General features: G+C 37.9%; 1 protein-coding gene across 1 annotated transcript in view; it reads left to right on the top strand.

The window, feature by feature from the left end:
• ADGB (androglobin) overlaps positions 1-16,003 on the top strand; it is a 188,449-nt gene that overhangs the window by 110,941 nt on the left and 61,505 nt on the right. Inside the window, exons 21-25 of the mRNA XM_018053314.1 lie at positions 4,967-5,102; positions 5,729-5,866; positions 7,673-7,766; positions 12,909-13,043; positions 13,783-13,936. Coding sequence (XP_017908803.1) covers positions 4,967-5,102; positions 5,729-5,866; positions 7,673-7,766; positions 12,909-13,043; positions 13,783-13,936 — 657 coding nt within the window. The remainder of the gene's footprint in view (positions 1-4,966; positions 5,103-5,728; positions 5,867-7,672; positions 7,767-12,908; positions 13,044-13,782; positions 13,937-16,003) is intronic.

A 16,003-nucleotide genomic window follows, 5' to 3' on the forward strand; every position in this document is an offset into this window, starting at 1 on the left:
TTGAGTGCAGCACTTTCATAGCATCATCTTTTAAGATTTGAAATAGCTTAACTGGAATTCCATCACCTCCACTAGCTCTGTTCATAGTGGTGCTTCCTAACATCCACTTGACTTCACATTCCAGCATGTCTGGCTCTAGGTGAGTGATCACACCATTGTGATTATCTGGGTCATTAAGATGTTTTTTGTATATTTCTTCTGTGTATTCCTGCTTCTGTTAGGTCCATACCATTTCTGTCCTTTATTGTGTCCATTTTTGCATAAAAAGTTCCCTTGGTATCTCCAATTTTCTTGAAGAGATCTTTAGTCTTTCCCATTCTATTGTTTTCCTCCATTTCTTTGCATTGATCACTGAGGAAGGCTTTCTTATCTCTCCTTGCTATTCTTTGGAACTCTGCATTCAAATGGGTATATCTTTCCTTTTCTCCTTTCCCTTTGACTTCTCTTCTTTTCATAGCTGTTTGTAAGGCCTCCTCAGACAACCTTTTTGCCTTTTTACATTTCTTTTTCTTGGGGAAATAGTCTTGATCCCTGCCTCCTCTACAGTATCACGAACCTCCGTCAGTAATTCTTCAGACACTCTATCAGATCTAATCCTTTGAATCTATTCGTCACTTCCACTGTATAGTCCTAAAGGATTAGATTTAAGTCAAACCTGAATGATCTAGTTGGTTTCCCTACTTTCTTCAGTTTCAGTCTGAATTTGGCAATAAGGAGTTCATGATCTGAGCCATAGTCAGCTCCCAGTTTTGTTTTTGCTGACTGTATAGAGCTTCTCCATCTTTGGCTGCAAAGAATATAATCAATCTGATTTCGGTATTGACCATCTGGCGATGTTCATATGTAGGGTCTTCTCTTGTGTTGTTGGAAGAGGGTGTTTGCTATGACCAGTGCATTCTCTCCACAAAACTCTATTAATCTTTGCTCTGCTTCATTCTGTTCTCCGAGGCCAAATTTGCCCATTACTCCAGGTATGTATTGACTTCCTACTTTTCCCATCCTCCCTTTACTGAAAGCCTTAAAGGAGTGATACAAAACAGGGAGTGGTACCCCTGTTCACTATTGATGTTTCAGTTGATTTTTGTTGTGGTCCTGAACTGTCAGTGGCATCATGGCTTGCCTATACCCTCTAAACACCAGTTGTGATAACTAAAAATGGTTTCAGATATTGTCAAATAGCCCCTGAGGAGTAGTGTTGCTAGAGTTAGAAATTAAAACACAGGATACCCAGTTAAAATTTGTTTTATTAAGGACAATTTTTAGAGTAGTTGCAGGTTCATCACAAAATTGGGCAGAAGGCATGGAGACTTTCCATATATCCCCTACCCCACACACACACCTCCCCCATTACTTACCAGCATCCCCCATGAGTCGTACATTTTTTACAACTGATGAGCCCAGTCAAAGTCTGCAATTTACATTAGAATTCACTCTTGGCATACATTCTATGGGCGTGGACACATGTATAATGACATAGACCTATCATTGTAGTATCATACATAGTAATTTCCCTGCCCTAAAAGTCCAAAGTGTTCTGCCTACTCATCCCTCCCCTCCCCCAAGCCCTGGCACACACTGATCTCTTTATTGTCTCCATAGTTTCGTCTTTTCCAAAATGTCACAATGTAGTCTTTCTAGATTGGCTTCTTTGACTTAGAAATAGGTATTTAAGTTTCCTCCCTGTATTTTCATGACTTCATAAGTCATTTCTTCTTGTGTGCTAAGTTGCTTCAGTCATATCCAACTCTGAGACCCTATGACTGTAGCCCACCAGGCTCCACTGTCCATGGGATTCTCCAGGCAAGAATACTGGGGTGTGGTGCCATTTCCTCCTCCAGGGGCTCTTCCCCAACCAGGGACTGAACCCACTTCCCTTAAGCCTCCTGCATTGGCAGGAGGGTTTTTTTTACCACCAGCACCACCTGGGAAGCCCCATTTCTTCTTAGTTCTGAACAATATTCCATTGTCTGGATATAGCACGGTTAATTTATTCACTTACTGAAGAACATCTTTGTTGGTTCCAAGTTTTGGCATTTATGAATGAAGTGGCTATAAACAACTATGTACAAGTTTTTGGGTGGACATATGTTTTCAGTTCCATCAGGTAAATACAAAGGAGTGTAATTGCTGGATCATATAACAAGAGTATTATAGCTTTATAAAAATCATCAGACTCTTCAAGAGTGGTTGTACCATTTTTCATTCCCATCAAAATGATTGAGAGTTTCTGATATTCCATATTCTAGTGAGAATTTGATGTTGTCAGTGTTCCAGATTTGGGCTCTTCTAAAGCACAGTGGTAAGTCATTTTAATTTGCATATCCCTGATGACATACAATGTGAAACATCTTTTGATATGCTTATTTGCCATCTGTATGTCTATTTTGGTGAGGTGTCTGTTAAAGTCTTTGGCCCATTTTTAATCAGGTTGTTTGTTTTCTTATCATTGCGTTTTAAGTATTCTTTTTGCAAATAATTTTTTCCCAGTCTATGAAGTCATTAGAGAAGTCAAAGCCTTCTCATTCTCTTGGCATTTTCTTTACAGAGCAGAAGTTTTCATTTTAGTGAAGTCCAGCTTATCAATTCTTTCTCTTGCGTGTCGTGGCTTTAGTGATGAATACATAAAGGCACTGCCCTACCCAAGGTCATCTAGATATTCTCCTAACTTATCTTCTAGAAATGTTATACTTTTACATTGTACATTTTACTGTTTATTTTGAGTTAACTTTTGTGAAGGGTGCATGGTCTCTGTCTAGAATCATTTCACTCAGCCAATTTTTAATTTCATATAAGAAAAACAGTATGTACAATATATAAGATACAATTATATTAAAAATTATTTATACTATAAATTTAATTTCCCTGTCATTCCACTTTAACTGAGCATAAGGTGTTGTTGAGGAAAGATAATTAAGAACAATCTTCAAACTGAGAAAAACTCCACAAAGGGAGAAGAAAAAGAAAATCATTGCATAAACCTTAAACTAGAATGTGATACACATCAAGGGCAATCTGCTAAAGAGATTGCAAAGACCCAAGGAAATTACTCTTTTGTATAGTTCATCAGATAGAGTCCATTACATACATATTCTCAAGATAAATGATAAATAGTGCTTAAGTAAAAGGATTTGATGGCACCATTTATTACACATAGTGAATCCTAAATTCACCTGGCATTTGGGGTGACCATGTGCATGAAGGGAAAGGGGTTTTCCTGAGACCAGAATGACTTCCTAAGAGCTCATGGAGAGGGAGAAGTATGACTGGGTGAAAGTCACCACAAATAGTGCCCAGCAGGCCCTACTGAGGGCTTCCCTAGTGGCTCAGTTGGTAAAGGATCTGCCTGCAATGTGGGAGCCTGGGTTCGATCCCTGGGTTGGGACAATCCTCTGGAGAAGGGAACGGCTACCCACTCCAGTATTCTGGCCTGGAGAATTCCATGGACTGTACAGTCCATGGGGTTGCAAAGAGTCAGACACAGCTGAGCAACTTTCACTTCATTTCACTTCAGCCCTACCTAATCCATCAAGTGCTTTACTCCCTGTGAACAGGTAAATAGCTACAAGTAAACAAGCAGAAATGTGCCGTGGTTATCATCACCGATAGTATGATTGGATATGTGGAATCTGTCAACAGTTCAGGATAAAAATCATGAAAAAAAGAACTTGAAAGAAGGCATATGTGTTCTGGTTGTAGTCTAGAAACCTTCCATCAGTCCTCTTTGGTGAAATAAAGAATGAATTGGCATCAGCACTTCCCGAATGAGAGTCAGTGGCTTAAGAAAATACTCAGGGACAAAAGAAGAATGCTCTTTAGGCCCTGGTGCATCTTTCAACAACACAAAGAACATAACTGTACAGGAAGCACACATGTTAAGTGCTTGCAAAAAGTGATTTGCAAGAGTAGGAGTCTGAGTATGAATACATTTTTTGAATACTTAATCAATGAAGTGAAGTGAAGTTGCTCAGTCATGCCCGACTCTTTGCGACCCCATGGACTGTAGCCCCCCAGGCTCCTCAGTCCATGGAACTTTCCAGGCAAGATTACTGGAGTGGGTTGCCACTTCCTTCTCCAGCGGATCTTCCCAACCCAGGGATCGAACCCGGGTCTCACTCACGGCAGGCAGACGCTTTACCGTCTGAGCCACCAGGGTCAATATCAATATATGTAGTTTATTTTATTTTTTCATATATGTTTAAATGTAACATGTGATGAAAAAGTTATGCCTAAATAAATTTAAAAGAGGTTTCTGAATCGGAAATAAATACTCACAGGTGATAGAAAGTGATAAAAATCTTGAATGGCATATTTTCTTTCTTGAAGCACATGAATTAATAGTGTATCTTACAATAAATGGTATCTCAGAATAAGAGAAACCTGGTATTTAAGTTGCTTAGGCATAAGAACATTATTTTTTATCTTACACTGTATCACCTCAATTAATTTAATATTAATTTTGGTTAAATATATATTATAAACATTGTGTTGATTAAATCTTATTAAGTTAAAATTTATCAGATGTTAAATAAATTTGCTCTCTTGTTGCCCAGTCATGCTAATGTCGCCCTGGCGGTATTCTAAGCTCAATCATGTCCGACTCTTTGCAATCCCGTGGACTGTAGCCCACCAGGCTTCTCTGTCCATGGGATTCTCTAGGCAAGAATACTGGAGTGGGTTGCCATTTCCTTCTCCAGGGCATCTTCCTGACCCAGGGATCGAACCCAGGTCTCCTGCATTGCAGGCAGACGCTTTACCCTCTGAGCCACTAGGGAAGCCAAATCTTATTAAGTTAAAATTTGTCAGATGTTAAATAATTTGGTCTCTTACCAGATGAGGGAGTCTTCAAAGAGTCTTCTGTTAGATGGTGTGTATATCTGAGAAACAGAAAGTTTTTCAGAGCCTCTCTGACTGCATAAGAGTATTTTCTTGATTTAGAAAATATACTAATACATTTAATCTTTTTCAGGTTTTTCATATTTCTTTATGGCGTTTAATGAAAAAAGCTCAAATAACAAAACCTCCACCCAACACCAAATTTGCATTCCGCGCTGTGGTTTTGGACTTGGATTTACTCGATTCTTCTTTGGAAGAGGCTTCTTTAGGTACTAATTAATTTTAGGTGTTTATGTGACCAAGAAATTCCTAGCTTTATAAAGGATACATAATTTGAGGAAAATGCACCCAAAATTTTTGTGACCTAGGTAGAATATGTCAGTATTGACAGTTGTAGGGTTCAAGCTTTGCCCTGAGAAAGCTCAAAAGTTTCCAAAGATCTGACATGTGTCCCCTGTTCCATGTATTTCCAGGGAAGCCCAGAATATCCCAGTTTTATTTGTTCCTGACCTTAAAAAGCAGACCGTCACCTACCTATATAGTACAACTTGAAGAATTCTGAAGATATTCTGATCTCAGTAACCCTCATTTCTTCCTTTTCCAATGCTCTATTCCCATGATTTTAACTTCTTTTTTTCAACTTAAAGAGACACTTCTTGCTATTTTCACAGAGGAATTCAACAGTATTTCACTGAAGTGTCAATATTTAGCATTTCCCTTCTCCAGAATGTTTACATTCTAAAAAGGAACCACCTGCAGAAGGCAATGTTAAATATATAAGAACAAACCTATCATTGTGGCAGACACATCAGATGGCCTCGAAAGCTAAAGGCAGTGAAAACTGAAGTAGAGATTAGATTACCTTTCAGTCCAAAGTTTGTTTTTCTCTTTCTAGCGGAATGGGTAGATGCTAAGTACAGTGTGCCAACAAGCGATAAAGACTATTCTCCAGAGGAAGTAGCAGCGGCAATTAAAATTCAAGCCATGTGGAGAGGAACATATGTCAGATTGCTTATGAAAGCGAGAACACCAGGTATGCTCTTTCAATCATTTATAAAATGAACTTGCATAAATAAGTGAAGTAAAAGTCATTCAATCGTGTCCGACTCTTTGCAACCCCATGGACTGTAGGCTGCCAAGCTCCTCTGTCCATGGAGGCCTTAATACTGGAGTGGGTAGTCATTCCCTTCTCCAGGGGATCTTCCCAACCCATGCACTGAACCCAGATCTGCTGCATTGCAGGAGGATTCCTTACCATCTGAGCCACCAGGGAAGCCCCTGCATAAATAAAGATGAATATTTGTTTACATGCTAACAAAAAGTATTTTAGGTTCATTCAACTCTACGGCTCAGCTAATTGTTTTTAATTCTATAAATATTGAAATTTCTTGAGTTCAGGGTGTAGGTAGGTATGCTCAAGCTCTTGTTCCTGCAGTTTAATGCAATGTGGCTTTAGTCTGTGTCTGACACAGACTGAGCACACAGCAAATACTGGCTGAATGAATGATCAGCTGTGTTTTCCCAATCTTTTGTGAGTTCTTCAAAAACAGGAAACTGGTCTTTTTCCCATTCATCCCCAGTGCCTAGCCGAATGCACAGCAGTCAGTTTCAGCTAAGTCATAGATAATTTTACATTTCTAGGCCATTTTTCAAAGTGAATGCATGAATGAACTAAATGAAGACGTTTCCACATATGTCCATGGTATAAAACACATTCAAAATGTTTTATTATATTTATCAAATCAAATATGTTTTTGTATATGAAACTGTTTGTGAAAATATCTGTTTTATCAGCTCAAAATAAAACACTGCAAAAGGCAAAAAAATTATATTCAGTTATTTTCATTCTGTAAATTTTGTTGACATATTTATGTGAAAAGCCTTGCCTCCTATAGAATTCTTTGAGTATTTTGAAACATTTTGTTGTAAAGGCATCTGAAACAATGAGAAATATCAAAATGTTCATCAAAGCAGTAAAAACTGTAGATCCATAAATGTTAAACAAACTGCATTGCATAAATTTGTGATAGAAAAATATCCCTGTTGTTTGTCCATACATACTGTAAAAAGTATATTCATATAATAATTTTTTTCTCTTTATAAAGACAAAAATGAGCAGCTTTTTAATAATATTTGTGTTCTCACTCAACATATAATTATTGAATAATTCTTGTGTATGCAGAACTATTCTATGTTCTGGCCTTAAAGAGATTAGTAAAACTTCCAAGGTTTCTGCTCTGATGAATCTTGTGTTATAGTGGTCCCAGGCATGCAATGGAAAGTAAATATATTAAGATAATGATTTCAGATACCAGTAAGTTCTATGAAGAAATTAAGATAATTAGAAAAAAAAAAGTCAGTTTCTGACATGTTAAATTTGACACGCTTATGATGTATTCACATTTTTTTGTCAGATCATCTCCTCTTAAGCCTTTTGTGGATTATGTTTTAGGTTAAGCTTCAGTGAGATCCCATTAGCCACTGTTCTTTAGAAAAAAAAGGATGGATTATAGTTTCTAATACAAGAGCATTCATAAGGACTTTTTTGCTGTGATAAGTGGTCTTTTGTTGTAAACTCTTTGATGAGTATATTCAATTAGATCAAAGAGCATTTTATGATTTTTTAACTAGAGATGAAGGGAAACAGCATAAAATGATGATTAGAACTCTCAGCTAGAGGTTCATAGCTTTGTATTTTAAACATGGTTTTATTGCTAGTAAAGCTTCTGACTCTGGATATTAGCTTACTTGTGAGTTTCAAGTGCTTCACCTATAAAAGGAGGGCTTAGAACAAGATGATTTTTCAGGCACCTTACAGTTTTTATATTGTTATTTTTAGATACAAAGGAAAATGCCAGTGTTGCAGATACTCTTCAGAAAGTTTGGGCTGTGTTGGAACAGAATATGGAACAGTATGCCATTTCTCTCTTAAGGTAAAGCAGTATAATGATTTTTTTTTTTTTTGCAGTATCTTGGTATCTTCCAAGTTCCAGTCCAAATGCCACCATATTTGTAGGGTTTTCCCCTAATCACTGCAGCTAGAAACATACCATTGCTTCTGAACTTCCCCACTTACTACTTCTTATTTGTCTTCACTGCACTTATCTAATGTTCTAAGCAGGAAAACTCTGAGAAGCAAAGCAGAGTTTCTTGAAGTCTTTTGGTGCTCAGGAGACAAAAGTTAAAAGTTTAGGACCTGCCAGGGGAGACTATTGTTGTTTTTAATGTCCAATTGCTAATCTATGTCCTACTCTTTGGCAATCCCATGGACTGTAGCACACCAGGCTTCAGCAGTGCAAGCCATCACTTGAAATCCCTGGTGAACAGCACTCTAGAAACAGGGACAAGTGTGAGATAAATTGGGCCTTAGGAAAACTGCATTTTAACCACTAATCTTCTTGGAATGAATCTGATGCTAGGAAAGACTGAGGGCAGGAGGAGAAGGGGGCAACAGAGGATACGATGGTTGGATGGCATCACTGACTCAACGAACATGAGCTTGAACAAACTCTGGGAGATAGTGAAGGACAGGGAAGCCTGGCACACTGCAGTCCATGGGACTGTAAAGAGTTAGACACAATTTAGCAACTGAACAACAAATTATATAAAAGAAACAGACCGTTTTGATGTAGGAGCTAGCAGACCAAATCTCTAACAGTAACTATTATGGAAATGCTCAAGAAAATAAAGAATAAAGAGAAAATAAATTAAAAGTTTAGATTAATAAAGCACAGTTAAATGGAGATTACATAAATACAATATCTAACAACTGAAGTTCAAATGTTTTGGTTTAACAGCATATCAGGCAGAATAGAGGAAGAAATAGTGAACTGAAAGACAGGTCAATAGAAAAATCATGGAAAATAAGGAAAGAACTAAGAAAAATGTGAAAGTCCAGTATTTATATCATTATAGTACCAGAATATAAAAATATAATAGCTGATACACTTCTAAAACTGATAAAATACATCAACTTGCATTTTCAAGAGGTTCTGCATGCAGAGTCTGTGCAGGAAGGACACAAAGAAAACCATACCTAGACTTATTATAGTCAAACTGCTAGAAACCAAAGGCCAGGAGAAAAATCTTCAAAGTTACCAGAGAAATAAGACATATTATTTCCAAAGGACAATTAGACTAATAGCTACATGTAGGAGTAAAATCTTAACCTTAGCAATGCAAAATGCAGAAATTGGGTAAATGGAGCTACAGAGATCTAAAGTTCTGGCATTACTGCAGAAATGGTAAAAGTAATGATCTAGATGAAATGCTAATAAGGCAAGGATGCATAATATATTCTCTAGCAATGTGCTATGTGGATCAACTAGTGAATTTAAGAAATAAGATTAATACTACACATCTTATAAGAACAGAAAAGAAGAGGAAACATTTACCAACTCAAAATCTTGATTTTAAAATCTCAGCAAACATACTAAAAAAAGAAAGAAACAAACAAACAAAAAAACTGAAATTGCAAACCAGTCACCCTCTTGAAATTAGATGAAAAAATGTAGCAGATCAAAATTGGAAATGATATAAAAAGATAATATCTTTTAATTAAGTGGGTTTCCCACTCTGAGACATGCTAGGATGGTTTAACATTAGGAAATGCATTAATTCAGCACATTAACAGGGAAAAGGAACAAATCATTTGGTCCTTCAGATAGATTCAGAAAAAAACATTTGAAAAAAAGCAACACAAATTCAAAATTTAAAAATTTTTAGCTAACTAAGAAGATTTTCCTTTATGTGTTATGGTACCTAGTATATTTTTTAAATTACTGTAAACATAATTAGTGGTGAAAGTTTGAAAGCTTTTCCTTGAGTTGGGGAATGAGATAAAGATGCCTCAAGGTAATCCTGAAATTCTGAAAAGGGCAAAAAGGTAATAAAGCAATTTAAGTGTCAGTAGAATTTGAAGGGAAGAAATAAAACCACCATTTACAGGCAATATGGTTGTTTATATAGAAAGTACCCAAAAAATGCCACATGAACCAGAAGATACAACCAACCTGGTCTTTGTTCTTATAATTATTTTTAAAAGCTTTTTAATATCCTACTTCCCTGATGGCTCAGGGGGGTAAAGAATTCACCAGCAATGCATGAGACACAGGGGATGCGGGTTCAATCTCTTGGTCAGGAAGATGCCCTGAAGGAGGGCATGGCAACCCACTCCAGTATTCTTGTCTGGAAAACCCCATAGACAGAGGAGCCTGGCAAACTACAGTCCAAAGGGGCGCAAAGAGTGGACACAACTAAGACACGGGTGTGCAAATATAAACCTATCATTTTCCTTCCACTACCGAAGACCAGCCATCAGAAACAGCAGGTGAATCCTGTCCTCCCTGAGGGTCTCTATGGCTTTGCTTCCCACTGACAGTACAGTCAAGCCATCCACCATGTGGAAGCCAAGAGCAACTCTAGCTCTGTCTAGACCTCTACAGAGAACCACAGTCTATGATCATTATAGCTTCTGTCCCAGCTAATACCCAACATTATACAAAAGACTCCTGAGGCCTTACAAATTGCTGTGAAAAGAAGAGAGGCAAAAAGCAAAGGAAAAAATGAAAGATATAAGCATCTGAATCCAGAGTTCCAAAGAATAGCAAGAAGAGATAAGAAAGCCTTCTTCAGTGATCAATGCAAAGATATAGAGGAAAACAACAGAATGGGAAAGACTAGAGATCTCTTCAAGAAAATTAGAGATACCAAGGGAACATTTCATGCAAAGATGGGCTCAATAAAGGACAGAAATGGTATGGACCTAACAGAAGCAGAAGATATTAAGAAGAGGTGGCAAGAATACACGGAAGAACTGTACAAAAAAGATCTTCACGACCCAGATAATCATGATGATGTGATCACTAATCTAGAGCCAGACATCTTGGAATGTGAAGTCAAGTGGGCCTTAGAAAGCATCACTACAAACAAAGCTAGTGGAGGTGATGGAATTCCAGTTGAGCTGTTTCAAATCATGAAAGATGATGCTGTGAAAGTGGTGCACTCAATATGCCAGCAAATTTGGAAAACTCAGCAGTGGCCACAGGACTGGAAAAGGTCAGTTTTCATTCCAATCCCAAAGAAAGACAATGCCAAAGAATGCTCAAACTACCACACAATTGCACTCATCTCACATGCTAGTAAAGTAGTGCTCAAAATTCTCCAAGCCAGGCTTCAGCAATACATGAACCGTGAACTCCCTGATGTTCAAGCTGGTTTTAGAAAAGGCAGAGGAACCAGAGATCAAATTGCCAACATGTGCTGGATCATGGAAAAAGCAAGGGAGTTCCAGAAAAACATCTATTTCTGCTTTATTGACTATGCCAAAGCCTTTGACTATGTGGATCACAATCAACTGTGGAAAATTCTGAAAGAGATGGGAATACCAGACCACCTGACCTGCATCATGAGAAATCTGTATGCAGGTCAGGAAGCAACAGTTAGAACTGGACATGGAACAACAGACTGGTTCCAAATAGGAAAAGGAGTACCTCAAAGTTTTATCTTGTCATCCTGCTTATTTAATTCATATGCAGAGTACATTATGATAAATGCTTGACTGGATGAAGCACAAGCTGGAATCAAGATTGCCGGGAGAAATATCAATAACCTCAGATATGCAGATGACACCACCCTTATGGCAGAAAGTGAAGAGGAACTAAAAAGCCTCTTGATGAAAGTGAAAGAGGAGAGTGAAAAGTTGGCTTAAACCTCAACGTTCAGAAAACGAAGATCATGGCATCTGGTCCCATCACTTCATGGGAAATAGATGGGGAAACAGTGGAAACAGTGTCAGACTTTATTTTGGGGGTTCCAAAATCACTGCAGATGGTGACCGCAGCCATGAAATTAAAAGACGCTTACTCCTTGGAAGAAAAGTTATGACCAACCTAGATAGCATATTCAAAAGCAGAGCCATTACTTTGCCGACTAAGGTCTGTCTAGTCAAGGCTATGGTTTTTTCCAGTGGTCATGTATGGATGTGAGAGTTGGACTGTGAAGAAGGCTGAGCGCCGAAGAATTGATGCTTTTGAACTGTGGTGTTGGAGAAGACTCTTGAGAGTCCCTTAGACTGCAAGGAGATCCAACCAGTCCATTCTGAAGGAGATCAGCCCTGGGATTTCTTTGGAAGGAATGATGCTAAAGCTGAAGCTCCAGTACTTTGGCCACCTCATGCGAAGGGTTGACTCATTGGAAAAGATTCCAATGCTGGGAGGGATTGGGGGCAGGAGAAGGGGACGACAGAGGATGAGATGGGTGGATGGCATCACGGACTCAATGGACGTGAGTCTGAGTGAACTCCAGGAGTTGGTGATGGACAGGGAGACCTGGCGTGCTGCAATTCATGGGGTCGCAAAGAGTCTATCACGACTGAGTGACTGAACTGAACTGAACTGACTCCTGAGGCTCCTAGTGCTACTGAGGCTGGTTCTGGCTCCTGGCTGGGTGGCAGCTACAGGACCCAGGATCTCCCTGATCATTTCCATTGTGTTCCAGAATATACCACAGTCTTCCAGCGGGGCAATCATGGAAAAACCTAGTTGCAGTAGAAATCACGTACAAGGAAAACTCTGGCACTCTCCCCTTGTTTATGGCCTTTGATTTTAGGGTTTATTTTTAAATCTTTTTTTCTTTTTTTTTGGAAATCAATTCCTCACTGTAAATGACGTTCTATTATTTATTCTCTACATTGAATCCCCAGACTTTCAGTGGCTCCTATTCAGTTTTATTGCTAGTTTTCCTGCTTCTAATTTTCTCACCCTTATAGCTTGATCTTAGGTACTGATTTCCCATCTGTAAATTTTTATTACTCCCAGAGTCATGAATTAGGTTCTCCTTCAACTAAGAACTTCAGATAACTTTGGGCACTTTCGAGAGACATCATGGTTGACCTGAAATGGTCACCTCTGCCTTTGAGCCACACACAACTAGCCTTCATTGATGAAGTACTTAATCCATCCGACAGTGGACTGCAATATTTTATGCTGGGTTTGTTTTGGGGGAGGGATTTATAAATAGAATTTATTTCCAAAATTGCTTTGCCATTGATACTTAAATTATTTTTATCTTTCCAGGCTTATGTTTAAAAGCAAGTGCAAATCTATGGAATCTTATCCATGCTATCAAGATGAAGAAACTAAGATTGCTTTTGCTGACTATACTGTGACTTACACAGACCAGCCACCAAATACTTGGTTTATAGTTTTCAGGTGAGGCTATCATATATTGGCAAATAGTATCACCCCTTAGTGGTATAAAATATTCATATAAAGAGAGTTTTATTTGCGATTGTAGTAATAGCATGAATGTTTAACTTGCTTTCGGAACTTAGTTAAAATTCCTTCCATATGTGATGTGCATAAATGAGCTATTATAGAAGTTTTATCCATGTTTCATTAAACAAAATATGAAGAATATGAAGTTAGCTATTAGATCTTTTGATGAATGTGGCTTCTCCGATGGTTCAGCAGGTAAAGAATACACCTGCAATGCAGGAGATACGGGAAATGCAGGTTCAATCCCTGGGTTGGGAAGATCCCCTGGAGGAGGAAAGGCAACCCACTCCAGTAGTCTTGCCTGAAAACTCCCATGAATAGAGGAGCCTGATGTGCTACAGTCCATAAGGTCTCAAGAGTTGGACACGACTGAGCGACTATGCATGCACACATAATTAAACTGATATGCTTTTCATATAGAAATGAATCATTTAATTTCCAAGCAATAGCATGTTAGAATCACAAATTATTTATAAATAGGATTTCTTAAAAGGTTAGCATTTGCATGAAAAAATAATGTATTAATTAGAATTTTAAAGGAAAACAATATGTGTACCTTTAAGTTATTTGCAACTTTAAACTCATTTTTTCTTATTTCTTGGCTTCAAACCTAATTTCAAAATTTCTTTATGATGTTCATGCCAAGGGAAACGTCACTCTTTTGTAATTACAGAGAAACATTTTTGGTTCCTCAAGATATGATTTTGGTTCCCAAAGTATATACTACACTTCCAGTCTGTATGCTCCACATTGTTAACAATGACACGATGGAACAAGTGCCAAAAGTGTTCCAAAAAGTGGTGCCTTATCTTTATACCAAGAATAAGGTAGGTTTAAAGTGATTCTCCTCATTTGAAAGAATAACAGTGAGAAGCCAGCACCCTGAGAGTTTCCAGCAGAAGGTAGAACAGATGTGTTTTCAGTCCATAATTAGGCCCTGGTCTTTCTGCAGAGAAGTCTTGTGTATTTGACAGCAATAGGTACTTACTGTGAGTGCCAGAACATTCGCCTTTTAGTCCCCTTCTTGTCTTTTCTCCAAAGAAAATATGACAAAAGGAAAATGTTAGAAATCTCCATTACTAAAATTATAAAATCATACAAACCCTTAAAATGAAAATGGAGGTAAAGAGTACAGTTAGTCTTATCTCTAAACCAAATCATCATCAGGTTACCTCAGTTTCCCACTGGGTTTTTTGTTTGATTCCTCAATATGTTTGCAGATTGTGTTTACACAGCCACTCAACAAATTTGGCCTAGATTTTCTTTAGAATGTAAAAATTTCTTACATGTGTAATTGGAAATCAAATGTCTCAAAGATCCATAAGAAAAAGGTGATTTCATTCAAAGGGAGATTCTACTCAGTTCACAGATGTCATTAAATTCTAGAGATGAGCTCTTTACTTCACCAGATAAGCATACTAATACTGATCATGTTAGTCATTGATACCTACTTTTGGTAGAGATCTTTAGTTGGATATTTAGTTAGAACTGCACAAGACTCTGATTCTTATTCACATGTAGCATACTTAGGGTTTGGTTTAGCTTTGCTTAGTAGCTCCACTGTAAACCTCCCTTCGAGTAAACTTAAATTTGGGGGGTAGGTTTAAATGATGCCATTGAGTCACTAGTCAGGAGAACACACTGCTGCTAAGTCGCTTCAGTCGTGGCCGACTCTGTGAGACCCCATAGATGGCAGCCCACCAGGCTCCCCCGTCCCTGGGATTCTCCAGGCAAGAGCACTGGAGTGGGTTGCCATTTCCTTCTCCAATGCATGAAAGTGAAAAGTGAAAGTGAAGTCGCTCAGTCTTGTCCGACTCTTCGCGACCCCATGGACTGCAGCCCACCAGGCTCCTCCATCCATGGGATTTTCCAGGCAAGAGTAGTGGAGTGGGGTGCCATTGCCTTCTCCAAAATTTGGGATTGCAACAAACATAGCCATTCCCTCTCTCAAATATTTCCTGTCTTCTACCCTCTCATCTTGTGTTTGTTCTAGAACAAAATAGAGAGAATGTGGAGGAAAATATAAAGCTGTATGAATAGCAAAATAGCTTCTGTCATCCTTTTTGTGGTATGGTTTTCCTTTCATCACAATTCTTGGTCTTCAAATGTTTCTCCAAGTTACTAAGCTCTTCTACAATATAGTTCCCAGAACTGCCTTGAACAGAAAAGCCTTGAAAAAGACTTTCAACCCACCTAAAGGATAATCATTGCCCCATTGTTTTTAGTCTATGATTGCAATAGCATTTTGGCACTGCAAAGGCATTTGACATATATGTAGACCATTTTAGGTCAACCTTTTCTAATGTATATCCATAGAACTAGGGTCTAAATTTAAAAAAAAATCTGGTTACACAGTCAATCCTTCAGAATAATTTGACATTTTTTTCATAATTTTTCAAAGACCATAACCTGTGATGTGAAGTACTTAATCTGCATGGTTTCTCAGTATTTGGTACTCTGTTATGTTACACTTTTATTCCAGAGTCTTGAGATCCTTTAAAATTGCCAAATTCTCTCTTCAAATCCTATCACTAGTTTAGCTTTAGATTATCACTTATCAATATATCTATCCTACCATTTTATAAATCTTTTATTCTCTCTCAAAATTGTTTTCTGAGTCTAGACAAACATGAAATGAGTTGTGTAATTTTGTTTGACTTCTTTAATACATTAGTCCCATAAGATCAAATAATAAAAGCAGCAGTAAATCTTTGCAGGTAAAAATATTTTAGCATACATGATTTATCTCCCTTTTCTACTTGCCCCAAACATAATATCGAAAGTCTTGGGTATTGGGATTTTAGTTACTATTTGGAGACATTTATTGGAGTGTTATGAATTCATTCTGTCTTGTGTATGTCTAATTTTTGTTTCTGGATATCTAAACACATCAG

The sequence above is a fragment of the Capra hircus genome, chromosome 9 (assembly GCF_001704415.2).
Source record: "Capra hircus breed San Clemente chromosome 9, ASM170441v1, whole genome shotgun sequence".
NCBI classification, from domain to species: Eukaryota; Metazoa; Chordata; class Mammalia; order Artiodactyla; family Bovidae; genus Capra; species Capra hircus.